Source organism: Lucilia sericata, unplaced genomic scaffold (assembly GCF_015586225.1).
Source record: "Lucilia sericata isolate MDLA Ls3-8-SP2 unplaced genomic scaffold, ASM1558622v1 Contig000082F_arrow, whole genome shotgun sequence".
Lineage (NCBI taxonomy): Eukaryota > Metazoa > Arthropoda > Insecta > Diptera > Calliphoridae > Lucilia > Lucilia sericata.
In genome coordinates, this window is record NW_023994115.1 from 315,041 (window position 1) to 329,068 (window position 14,028).

At 30.8% G+C, this 14,028-nt stretch overlaps 1 protein-coding gene across 1 annotated transcript; it reads right to left on the reverse strand.

The window, feature by feature from the left end:
- Positions 1 to 989: 989 nt before the first annotated feature.
- Positions 990 to 10,538, reverse strand: LOC119599574 (beta-mannosidase). The gene is made up of 11 exons (XM_037949384.1): positions 10,144 to 10,538; positions 5,304 to 5,441; positions 4,733 to 5,246; positions 4,583 to 4,667; positions 4,339 to 4,519; positions 4,160 to 4,270; positions 2,482 to 2,961; positions 2,007 to 2,428; positions 1,753 to 1,950; positions 1,516 to 1,692; positions 990 to 1,451 (listed from the first exon to the last, which is right to left on the reverse strand). Exons 1-11 carry the CDS (start codon positions 10,286 to 10,288, stop codon positions 1,176 to 1,178), a joined length of 2,727 nt encoding a protein of 908 aa, XP_037805312.1. The 5' UTR covers positions 10,289 to 10,538; the 3' UTR covers positions 990 to 1,175.
- Between the last annotated feature and the right edge of the window lie 3,490 nt (positions 10,539 to 14,028).

Below are 14,028 nucleotides of genomic sequence, written 5' to 3' on the forward strand. Positions count from 1 at the left end.
ATTACCAAAAAATTTGGCAGATTTAAATGTAATATAGACATTGTATTACTAAATAAAACCTGGATGGGTCCAAAATTGTCCACAGCTCCCCTTCCGAAAATCAATTGAACGGACATAATTCAACTTCAGAAAATATCTTGATCGCAAATAACTCATGAATTATTAACGATATCATGGTAAGATTCGACACGAATATGTTAAGTATATATGTAAAACCTCTGAGGCATCCGTACTCTTCTACACAAAATTTTGACGGCTTATTCCAGCAAAAACTAGGTAATGTAATTACTTACCTAACAACATACTTCTCAATGACTACTACATATTGTCTGGATTACATAGAAGTAGTCTTATAAGGTCTTACTAATAATGTGCTGTTGAAATACTTTATAATTCATTAATCATTTTGCCAGTGAAGATATAGAAGCTGTGTACGTTTTTCATACGATTTACAATTACTACTTTTTCCAAATACTTGTAATAGTTTGTGGTAAGTGCTTGCCTCCAATGACATTACCGTGTTAAAATAGTGACTTAAAATGCTATTGTGTAAGTAAAGTTTACCATTTTAACTCCTTACATGGTAATGAAAGTAATTATTTCACACATTACTTGGCAATCAATGATCATTCTCAAGCACATTATTTCGTTTATCTAAATAGGTAATTACTGGTAAAGAAGGAGACAATTTAGATTTCTTATAACCCAATTGTCTAGGGCTTCCGTTTAACAAACATGAGGTATGTGGTTTGAGCCCTGGATATCAATTATTTTCCTCAAAATGACATTACCCGGTAAGCATAACTTATGCTGGGAATAAACCGACGAACAGACCGCATCAAATGTTTATGGATCCTTAGTCAATTTCTGGCTTAAGAAGCTGTATGTATTCTTAATCATCGAAAATGCATTAACTTTATAAATAACAACGTCCTAAAAAAATAAATCCAAAATTGAATACAGTGTTGTATTAATAAATTTCTACACAATTTTATAAAATTTTATTATATATTTGGTAGAATATACTATAAACTATAAAATTATTCTAAAATATCTGTAATATTTAGTTTAAAATATCTCATTAAAATATTTGAGATATTGAGCTAAGTCCCTTTGAGAATAAGTTTGTAAATATTTAAAGGAAAAATAAACATATAAATCATCTTATACTACTATTATAACCTAAATTGATTAACTGTTAATATTTTAATATCATTCTTATTTAATTTATCAATACACTGTTTAGCTTCGATCTCCAAATATAAAACCATTATAGGAGACACCAGCATAAAACCATTATGTGAAAATGAATATTTTGTAATATTATACTGATTCGGTATAAGATCCAGGTAAACGAAAGCTGCAGGATATTTTGTAGTTAAAGTTAAACTGTAACTGTTCACTTTAAGACTTTGTGTAGTCTTACACAAATTTGTGTGAGTAACTTTAAGCTAAACGGAATAATAATAATAAAAATTAATGTTTAAAAATGAAATTTGTATTTAACTCTCAAACCTCTAAACCGGGATCCTTAACCAATTGTGTGAAAGTACCCGGGAAATAAAACGTGCGGGCCAGATGTTCATTATTTTGTTGCAATATGAATTCTAAAAAGCAATTGCTGCTATCAAAAGGATGCTTAATGACATCGGTAATGGGTATAACTTTGTCATAATGGACACCATTGGGTTTCTATTAATAGGGTTCCATATATTATTTATTAATTGAATTTATACGTGAATAAGGTCTTACCAAAATAGCTGGCCATTGTAGTGTTTCCTTGGGAAACAATTCCGTCCATTTGTAAATGTTCAAGGTAACTAGTAAATCCTTAGTATCTACCTCAAAGTAGTCGCATATCAGTGAAACATTTAAGGATTGAGTATCGGAATCGAACAAGGCCACTATAGCTATAGGAGCCAAGAATTCTTTAGACCAGTAATGCAATATCTAAAAGAAACTGTTTAAGTTAAAAAAATAATTGTTTGAAATAATTTCAACTTTACCTTATAATTTCCATAATAATCTATCGAAGACCAAGAAGGTGCCACCCATACATCATTTAATTGCCAATATAAGGCACCCATAGTTCTGTGTTGAGTATCACGTAAACTACGATACATTTCAGTTTCGATTTTTGTAGCCATAGCTTGCGAAATTTGACTGAAATATACTAGAGCTTCTATATAATCGGGATCTTCTGGCAAGGGCAGAGGAAAATGACGTCTAACTAAACCGGTTATGGCCAACATGCCCAACGGATGATGTTGCCTATGTTGCACCAAATTCTCTAAATTATCTGAATCATTTAATGTTTTAAGCCAAGATGGCATAGAAGGTAAAGATTGAAAACCATATTCAGATGCAAATCTAGGACGGGGATATATGTTAGGACTCCAGGCGTCTTTGAAAATGTCATAAAAGTGAACTGCAAGGAACAAAATTGAAATTATTGTTATTGTGTGTACGATATTTACTTACCATCACCATAATTAGGATTTTGTGGATCCGCTGAAATATAATTATCTTTTACCTCTTCTTTACCATTTGAAGGGGATGATACTAGAGGTCTTGGCCTGGTGGGATAATCCAATACTTTGAGTTCATGTATCACGGTAGCCAAATACAATTGTCTATAATCTGCTTTATATTTGTCTAAATGAAAAAGGGTTTGATACCAATTTTGTGCTAAGGCAACTTCATTTTCATTATTTGCTGCAAAAATGGCCACACTTGCATGATGTCCAATTCTTTTGGCGTTTTGTAAGACCTCTTCTCTTACGGAAGCTAAAAATTCTTCAGTAGCTGGATACATAGCACAAGCAAACATCATATCTTGCCATATTAAAATACCCAATGTATCGGCTATATCATAGAATTCATCTGATTCGTATATACCACCTCCCCAGACACGTATCATATTTTGATGTGTATCTTTGGCTGCTTGAAGGAGGTGTTTGACTGAAAAGTGAAATTAAAGAACAACAAGTTAGAATGTTATATTTGGCTATTTTAAATAACCTTCAGCTATAAGTTTTTTTTGAAAAGATAGCTAAAATTTGGTTTCCTAATGACAATTGCGATTTTCGGAATTGGTCCTTGTATGGAAGCTATGATCAATTATAAACAGATCCGAAAATTTCTCTATATGTCCCTATACGGTTATTTCTTAATGAATTATGTACGTTTAACTTATTTTCGGAGATGGTCCTTATATGGATGCTATTATCAATTGTGATGCGATCCAAATTTTCTAAATTTATTACCCAAACTTGTAGATTATTCTATTAAAATTCTATTATATTAAATATTATAGGGCCTTGTGATAAAATGTGTTGAATTAGCTGCCATAGTTTCTGAAATATTGAGAAGATTGAGAATTGAGAATAAAACAAAATGCTTTTATGGGTGGTTTCTGAATTTTGGTCATACATACATTTATGGACCAATTTCGCTGAGTTTAAATATAAAACTTTTCGAAAGCATTTTTAATAGTATTATTGAAGATACGGATAACGATGATGTCTGGGGTATTCAGAAAATTGATTTGAACAAACTTGCAAACAAACAGACAGATCGACGGTCATATTCGACTGCGCTTAAAGTATGCAAATAGGCTGAGAATCGAATAAGCCATTTCCGTCCGTCTGCGTGTCCATGAGAGCACGCTACAGGACGCAATTTTCAAGATAATTCAATAAAGTTTGGCATGTACTTATCTCCTGACCCAATGAATCAATTATTTCACCTAGTCCCCATTAGATACTTTTATATAAGTAGAAATTATACTGATGATTTTCGTAATGCTCGGTGCTTACTTCGCCCTAGTCCCCATACAAAGGCCCCTTCAAAAAATTTTCAAGTCATTAAGATGAAAAACTTTATCCTCATAAATCACTTTTTTGTCATCAAATTGTTAAAATATTTCGGAATTAAGGGAAAGAACAACTTGAATTCTTTATTATAAAAAATAATGCACATACTCACTAGTGTAGGGTATCACATCGACTATAGATTCTAACTTGTATTTTATATAATTTTGTTTTTCTTGTAAAACTATAAAAATCAAATCTTAATACTATAAGTAGATAACAGCAACTTATTAACTTTAATTTAATTTACAACTTTAGAGAAGAAAACAATATTAATAATTACTCACTTCTAGTCTTATCGCTGCTGAATTCTGGTAATATATGACTCGGTATATAATTACTGCCCTTCATAAATATTTCTTTTCCATTGACTTTAAATAGAAATGTATTGCCAGTACCTAGGAAAACAAATAAATCAAATATTTATATGCATTAAAAAAAAAACTTTTCTAAAAAAAAATCATACCCCCAGCCACAGGTTCCTCTACTAGCTCTATTGTTCTAAAACCAATTCTTATAGATTTTTGTGAAATAATCTTATCACGTAAGCTAGAATTGGCTTTATTCCACCAGGCTTTCAGGGTGAAATGTAAGGGATAGAGTTTTTGATCACCAAAACCATTAGGCCACCAAAGAGTTATTTGTTCCTGGTTAAATATTTGAACTTAAAGGTAATACAAATGTAATACAAATTGCGATGGTAAACTTACTATAGGTATAGCCACATCAAACATTATCATTGGAGCTTTATAACTTATTACTTTATTGATTACCAAAGCTTCTTTTAGTAATTCACTGTCATCATCAAAAGGAACATAAAACAACATTAATTTACCTCTATTTTTATTAACAATACTCACACTGCATAAAATGTCAACTCAGCTATGAAATCTTTCTGGCCATTACAATCAATAAACACTCTGACATTCATATTCCAATGTGTTTGATTATGTCTTAAGGCCACATCAACATCACGCATTATAGCCATATCATAATATTCCATTACCACAGATTTCCATATACCCATTGAAGGCGCCGCCAAACCCCAATCCCAAGCAAAACTGGCCTGCATTTTGCGCAACATATTCATGTGACACTCCCCATGGTAACGTTGATTTGGACAATTCGGTGGTATAGTAATATTTTTCTCTTTAAACTCATTGGCTTTCTGTAGAGCAGCATAAATAGGTGATTTTATTTCCACCTCTAGAAAATTTTCGGCCCTTAAGATTTTTGTTATATCATAGCTATAGCGCACAAACATATTATCCGTTCTACCCAATAGATAATGATTTAAACGTATCTCAGCCACAGTATCAATGCCATGAAATGTTAGATTTACAAATCGCAAGGATTTCAATTCAGTGGGATGTACTGCAGTTAAAAAAGTTTGATGGTGAGAAATATGTTAATTTAGTTTCTAAAACTTACTTGCAAAAGTATTGGTGTAGGTCCAATTATCATATGAAATCCATCTTAATTTAACATCATTGTAGGAATCCAATACTTGTTCTCCATATAGAGCAGAATAGACACCAGAAGGCACGGTAATATCGGTTTTTATTATGGCTAAAAATATAGTGAAATTAAAAACTCATTATGTTTTACATTTAAATCAACTCCAAACCCTAGGATTTTTATAAGTATTTTAAGAAATATTAGATATTTTTGAGTTTGAACAATTTTAGCTGTAAAGTAAATAAATAACATTTACTTGAAAGTGAATAGTGTTACATAATGTTTTAAGTTCATTGGCATATAGATATCTAAAGAGACATATATAGTAATTGAAATTTTCCCCTTTTAATGAATATTATATGGTACAAATCATACAAAATTTATAATAATTCCGATATACATACCTAAATAGCATGACTAAATGGAACTTTTGCTAGCCAAAGGTATGTGATACAGAATTAATTATTAATATTTAAATTTGAACTTTTATGAACATATCAACGGTTATTAAAAAATGTTTTGAATAACTGAGGTAATTCAGTACCGGTTACACTCAAAAAAATGATTTAAGTAAATCCATACTCAAATCAATCCGGAGCGGTGACAATTTTACCTCTTATTTATAATTTTTGGAACTGGAATTGATCTCAGAATTTTCGGTTTAATTATTTATTAAATTGAGTTTAAAATGAGATTGATTTAAGTTTCATTCAGATTGAAATAATACCAAAGTTTGAGCTCGATTTCTATTTGATTTCAGAATCAAGGATTATATATACTTATTATACCCACCATCAAAGAAAACGACAATAACGCTCATAACTTGCTTCAAAATGATAGCAATGCAACGAAATTCGACATAAAAAAAAATCTCTCAGAAAATTTTATGGAAATCGGCCTATAATTGACCCTATCCCCCATAGAAGGTTCCCCTCAGGAAATTACTTTAGGTATAGCTCATAACTTGCTTCAATATTGCAGTAAATCAACGAAAGTCAGCATAAACAAGTTTTAGAGGAACATAAATTTTATGATGATCGGTCCATAATTGACCCTACCCCCTATATAAGCTCCCCTTCAGAAAATTACTTTAACGCTTATAACTTGCTTAAAAATGGTAGTTAAGCACCGAAATTCTACGTAAATAAGTTTTAGGGGAACTAGAATATCTCTCCTATATTTTATGGAGATCGGCCCATAATTGACCCTACCCCCATATAAGGTTCCACTCAAAAAATTACTTTAAAGCTCATAACTTTCTTCAAAATCTCAGTAAATCATCGAAAGTCAACATAAACAGGTTTTAGAGGAACTAAAATCTCTCTGACAAAATTTATGAGGATAGGTTCATAATTGACCCTACCGCCGATATAAGGTCCCCTCATAAAATTAATATAACGCTCATAACTTGCTGCAAAATAATAGTAAAGCTACGAAATTCGACGTAAACAAGTTTTCGGGGTACCAAAAATCTATGTGCCAAAATTTATGGAGATCGGCCCATAATTGACCCTACCCCACACATAAGGTTCTTCTCAGAAAATTACTTAAAAGTTCATAATTTGCTTCAAAATTCCAGCATATCAACGAAATTGACATAAACATGTTATTTAGAAACTAAAATATCTGCCAGATATTAAGAAGCTCGGTCCGTTATTGATTCTACCACCATAAAAGGTCCTTCTCATAAAATGGCTTTAACGCTCATAACTATAACTTGATTCAACATAAACAAGTAAGAAAGTATAGTCGGGCGTGGCCGACCATATGATACCCTACACCAGTTATGAATATTAAATGTGATTTATTTTCCGATACATTTAAGCAATTTATGGATGAAAAACTAATTTTCTGAAAGAGGCTTTATATGGGGGCTAGGGGCAAATATGGACCAAGCCCGATAAAATTTTGTGAATATATTTATATTTACATAATATTTTATTGTGCTGAATTTCATCGCGATATTTGTGTTTATAAGTTAATTTGGGACATTCAAGTAATTTTCTGAAGGGGACTTTGTATGGGAGCTAGCGTCAAATGGGCCCGATCTTTATGAAATTTGGCAGGGTTATCAAGACTTCTATAAAACTTAGTTATGCCGTATTTTATCGATATATCTGCATATTTAACATAATTATGAGCTCAGAAGCCCTTTTCGGGGGGTTCTGTTCTATGGGGGCTAGGTGAAATAATGGACCGATTTTAACCATTTTCAATAGGCTTCGTCCTTGGGTCAAATAAAACGTGCGTGCCAAATTTCATCCAATTATCTTGAAAAATGCGACCTGTAGCTTGCGACTCAGAAAACGATTCTAAGCCGATTGGTATACTTTAAGGTGGGTCTAGGACGAATATTTTTATATGTTACAAACATCAGCACAAATCCAATATACCCTCCCCACTAAAGTGGTGTAGGGTATAAAAACAACTTCTTCAAAATTATAGTAAAGCATAGAAGTTCGACATAAACAAGTTTTATAGGAACATAATTCTAATTGTATTTTTAAGAATCGGTCCATAATTTACCTTATCCCTTTTAAATGGCATTTTTTATAGAATGACAACACCCATATGTGACGATAAAATTCATCATGAACTAGTTTTGTAGGATAAAAAATCTTGCTGTCAAATATTATGAGCATCGGGTCATATAGGATCAAATTCTTCATAAAAGGCTTAGAAAGCATTAACATAACAAGTTTTATTGAAACCAAAATCTTAGAAGGATTGGTGCAAATCTTATTAGCCGATCCCATAATGATCGGGCCACATTTAACCCAAGCCCGATAATGATATCGCTATGAAATTGAGAACAAATACTTTTTATTTAATCATAAATTCATCCACAAAATTTTATGGGGATAGGTCCATATTTGCCCCTTGCTCACATAGCCTCATTAAGAAAATCAGTTTTTCGGAATATTATGAAAAATAAATCACATTTTTCATTCATAACTGGTGTAGGGTGTCATATGGCCTGGCATGGCCGACGATATATTTATACCCTACACCACTATAGTGGGGAGGGTATTATGCGTTTGTACTGATGAGCCACCTTAATGTATACCAATCAGCACAGAATCACTTCCTGAGTCGTCTTAGCTATGTATGTCAGTCTATCGGACCATTATTTCTCCTATCCCCGGACCCCCGACTAGATCTTTTGACCCCATTATTATGTTAAATGATATACTATCTCTACAAAAATTGGCAAAACTTATTTTTATATAAATCGGGCATTATTTGACCCTATCCCCCATACAAAGTCCACTTCAGCAAAAGACTTGATTGTCCACAATTCACTTATAAACACTAGAATCACGATAAAATTTGGCACAAATAAGATATGGGCCTTTAGCTCATAACTACGTCAAATATACTACCATCTTTCCAAAAATTGGCACAACTACGTTTGATATAATTATAAATAACACTGTCGATTTTCATAATAATCGGGCCTCAAATGATATACTATCTCTACAAAAATTGACAAAACTTAGTTTTATATAAGTCTTAATAATTCCAGCGATTTTCGTAAAGATCGGACATTATTTGACCCTAACCCCTATACAAAGTTCCCTTCAGAAAATTACTTGAATGTCAACAATTCACCTATAAACATTATTATCACGATGAAATTTGGCTCCAATAAATTTTATAAGGATCGGCTTAATTTCTGTCCTAGGCCCCATACAACCGGACCTTCAGATTTGGGCCTTTTATCTCTTAACTACGTCTAATATACTAATATCTATCCAAAAATCGGCACAATGTGCTGATCTTTGTAACACTCAAAAATATTTGTCCTTAAGTTTACCTGTCGGTTCAAAATCACTTTTTGATTCGATTAAGCTATGTCCGTCTTTGTGCCCGTGTAAACTTTGTGTGCACGCTACAGTTCGCAATTTTCAATATAATTTGTTAAAATGTGTCACATACTATTCTCTGAATCCACTGGGTGTTGAAAATTATTGAAATCGGTCTTTTATTTCTCCCAGTCAGCGTACAACCGTACATTATTTGAAGCCTATGTAAGATTCAACATAAATGCTTTATTATTGAAAATGAATCACAATTAATATTCGCAATTGGTGTAGGGTATCATATGGTCGGCCACGCCCGATTATAGTTTGTTACTTTATGTTAAAATAATTAAGGACAAACATAATCCGGAATAGGCCCTTTAATATCAGCAGTGTTCAATTATGGTCCGATCAGATATATATTTTTTTTTCTTACAAGAATTTGTGTCGAATTTGATCTGTATTCTGTTATTATTAAGCCAGTTATGAGCGCTAAAGTCATTTTCTAAGGTAATCTTATATGGGGGAAGGGTCAATTAGAAACCGATTTTTACAAAATTTTGTAGAGATATTTTTGTTATGAATATGTCCTTTATTCCCCAGTTATATTTGTTAAAACAAATTTTTTCCAGTGTCTCGAACTATATTTGGTTTGAAATCGTAATAATGTGCTCTATAATAATATCTTTGCTAATTGATAAAAAAAACTATAACATTATTCTTTCTTTTATTAACAAATAATAGATAATTTTATATAGCAACCAAAGCCTTTTTTAATTGTATTTATTTTATTATTAATATATTTGCAGGCAAATTTTATTAAAAAATGCAACAAATTCTAAGGTAAGTACAAACAAACATATACAATTTATCTGATAAACTATATAAATAATGAATTAACTCAATCGGAAATAACGCTAGTTCAATTATATTTATTATAATACATATATTATTGAATTAAACATTTTACAAAAAACACATAAGTACTTATTTACAATAAAAAAACTTACAATGATTTTGATTTGTTAATGTCCAATTTTGATTTAAATACACATAATTTACCGAATCCATGAAACATTCATTGGGTAAACATATTAAAAGAATCACTGCGTAAACAATGCCGTAAATTTGAATAAATTTATTTTTTAATTCCATTTTTCCTAATTTAAATTGTTTTTCTATTTCTATTTTTATTTTTACTTAACACTTCTTGTGCAATTTGTATACAAATTTATCATGTTTCGAAATTAATTTATTAAATTGACTTTTTTGTTATTTGTTTGTTGAACATGCTACATATTAAAATTGTTTTTTTTTTTTATTTTTATTTTATTTTACAAATTTTATCACTTGAGCTTTTTTTAAATCACATTTCGTATGACTGCGATAAACAGCGAGTAGCGGCCGACTGACTGTTTGTATTTTTATTTGTTTAAAATTAAAGTAACATTTATAAAAATTTGCAAAATGTTTATTTGTGGCGGCATTATAAGAATAAGAATTTAATTATTAGAGTTGAATACGACGAGTATAAGAGAAATTGAAAAAAGAGATAAAAAGAGAAAGTTTTTTATATTTCAAGAGAAGAACAATTATTGACCAGTTTAGTGTTTTTGATTTGGGCACTCATAGTGGCTAATCGAATAAAAAATTTTTTATTGCTTTGCTCTATTTAGGGTTTCTTTGGGATACTTTTAATAGGATTTATAATTCCGTCTGTAATTTATACATATTTTTTATAATTTTTCATGTTTTTGACTGATCTGAACAAATGAAAAAAAGATCGATTTCTTAAAGCTTAAAAAACTCATTAATATAGAATAAGGCTTAAAAATAATAAGGGGAAATATAGGGCATTAAAGATTCGACACACACGAATATAAATTTTTAACTACATAAGTTTGTATAATTCTTTCATTCTCTCACTTTTACTGAATTTATTCTAAGTATGGGTAGAATGTATTCTCTCATTTAAATACAGTAAGGTGTGCAACTTTATTAATGTTTGTTATATAGGGCCGGTCCGCGTTGCAGGCCCTCAATTAGACATGTGGATTTTACACGTAAAGAAATATGTACCACTCTAATTTTAAAATAATTTAGCGGTTTAGGTGTAATTGACTGAAATTTAAAACTTCGTCGCCATCTGTCGGAGAAAGTTAAAACTTTACAGGAATACTTCTCACGATCCCCTAAACATACATATATTTGAAATTTTGTCCTATCAGGTGCCGTAGTTATCGATTATGAACAAACATTACTCTTTTATTTATATAGATAGATATAATTGTGTTTATAAACTATTAAAGAACTTTAGATATCGATCGAAATATAATAGAATAGAAAATTCGATAGTTCGATTCGGCCTCTAATTTTTTCTTATAGAAATACATATTCAGAATTAAGTTTTGAATATTCAAGTTTATCCAAAAGTCTCCCATGTTATTTTCTCCCAGTCCTGAAAACGAATTGTTATTGCATCTAATATTTTCAAAAAAACAAAAATATTTACTTAACTCCTTATTTAGAGGGTATCGTAGTAAGTACTTACCTAACTCCCTACTTATAAGCGAGCATAATAAGTACTTGCCTTCAATGTCATCACCGTGTTAAAATGACTTATAATTCGATTGTGTCAGTAAATTTAAGTATTTTAATCCCTAAGCTGTATGTATGTTTAAATATTTTGCAATAATTTTATGCGTTTTCAACATTATCCAATCAAATAATCATAATTACTTTAACCTTGAACATAATTAGTGTTGTGTCAATGACAATCAACTACAGAACTTATTTTACATATAAGAAGTCTTACTTACAATAATTAAATTCAGAAGATTTGCATGCAAACATACATACGTACGTACATACATATGTAGATATTTGAAAATACTACATAGTTATAATCGCAACATAAATTCGAGTATAATATTGGAAACTTAGGTGTTATATTGAAGAACATTGGCACATAAACAATAGATTTATTGCTTTAGTACTTTTTATTACATAAAAGGTCATAAACAGGGAAACAAAAAAACCATAAAAAAAGTGTTTCTTAAAAGTATGAAATATGCTCCAACAAAGTTTTCATTATTTTTTTTTAAATGTCTGATTGTTTGAAGAACACAGTTTATAATCATTAGAGATTTTACATAAATATTTTTGTATCCACCATCATTTTTATATTGATTTTGTCATTCCGTTTGTAACACACCGAAATATTTAATGTCCTTATTAAATTCTAAGACGATCTAGACATGTCCGTCTGTCTGTCTGTTGAATGTACGATAGAGTCCGAACGGAATGAGCTAGAGTGTTGAAAATTTCCACAAATATTGAAATATTGAAAATGGGTTATATCGGTCCACGTTTTCGTAAGCCCTCATACAAGTGGACCCCCGAAAAACAACTCTAATGGGCATATCTGTCTTAAAAGATGAAATTCGACACATATAAGTTTCATGCAAGCCAAAATCTCTGTATTAAATTTTACATGGATCGGTTCATAATTGTCCGATTAATTAATTAATGTCCCCTTCAGATAATTATTGAAAGTACGAGTATAGAGATGAAATATAACATAAGTAAGGTTCTTGCGTAAATCTTTCCACCGAATTTCCTGTGGAAATGTTCGGAAAGTGATATTTGTTATAAACATGTTTTATATGAACCAAAATCGGTCTAAAAATATTGATGAATAATTTTATGAAAAACAGTAAATAATTCACCCTACCTCTGATATAAGGCCCTCTTCAGTAAATTTGATGAGTAATATCACCCTGATGTTTATAGGGGACTATTCCTTTTACGGCATACGGTTTGATGCGGGATATATACGAATTTTATTGCATATTTCGTATAAGGGCTTGGTACCTCTCCCATTTAATATTTCAAATTAAATGTTTCTTTTAGTTCCTTCCTGACTGTAGGAAAAAAAGTAAGAAATTATAGTCGGGCGAGGCCGACCATATAATACCCTACACCTGTTACAAAAATAAAATGTGATTTAGTTTTCATAATAAAGCATTTAAGCTGAATTGTACCTTGTTTTGAATTATACTTAAGCCATTTATCGTTGAACAAAATTGTGGTCATTTAAGTCAAATTTTGAAGGGGGATTTGAATAGGGGCTATGGTGAGAAATGTGACCCTATAATTATAAAATTCAGGAAAGCCATCAAGGCTAGTATAGAACTTGGTTTTGTAGCTTTTTGTCGAGATACAAGTATATTAAACATAATTATGAACTTAAAATCCCTATTCGTCGGGTTCAGTTGTATGGGGGCTAGGTGAAATAATGGACCGATGTTACCATTTTCAATAGGCTTTGTCTCCGATACCATAGAAGATCATGTGCCAAATTTCATTGAATTATCTTTAAAATTGCGACTTGTAGTTTGATTACAAGGTTTACATGGACGGGCAGACGGACGGACAGGCGGACGGACATAGCTAAATCGACTCAGAAAATGATTCTAAGCCACTAATACCCACTAAAGTGGTGTAGGGTATAAAAAGAGACGCACCATTAAAAACATAAATTTGAATAATTTGGTTTCCCTGATCATAAATATGCACTATTGCTGTTTTTAAAGTTGCGAATTCTTCAATTTATTGCAATGATACCACCATTATTTGAAAGTAATGTAAACTCCCTAATATAGAATAACTAAAGCCAGTAACAATAGTTTTTAAATTTTTAATTTAATAATATATAATTTTTTATTTGCAGAAGTAATGGTTTTGTTTTAGCACCGTTATTAATATAACGTAACAAATATTAGTCAAATGGTATTTGAAATTTCATTTCTTTCATAATTTGCAGTATAATGCAAATCACTATTTTCCAGTCACTGAATTTCATACGTTCTAATTTATTAATAAAATATATAAAA

What these genes read in the sequence shown, in the direction of transcription:
- LOC119599574 (XM_037949384.1), bottom strand. Translation starts at nt 10,288, where the DNA reads ATGGAATTAAAAAATAAATTTATTCAAATTTACGGCATTGTTTACGCA. An exon ending in ATTAACAAATCAAAATCATT is followed by an intron (nt 5,442 to 10,143) that starts GTAAGTTTTTTT and finishes CTATATTTTTAG; the next exon opens with CCATAATAAAAACCGATATT. An exon ending in CAGCAGCGATAAGACTAGAA is followed by an intron (nt 2,962 to 4,159) that starts GTGAGTAATTAT and finishes TTCACTTTTCAG; the next exon opens with TCAAACACCTCCTTCAAGCA.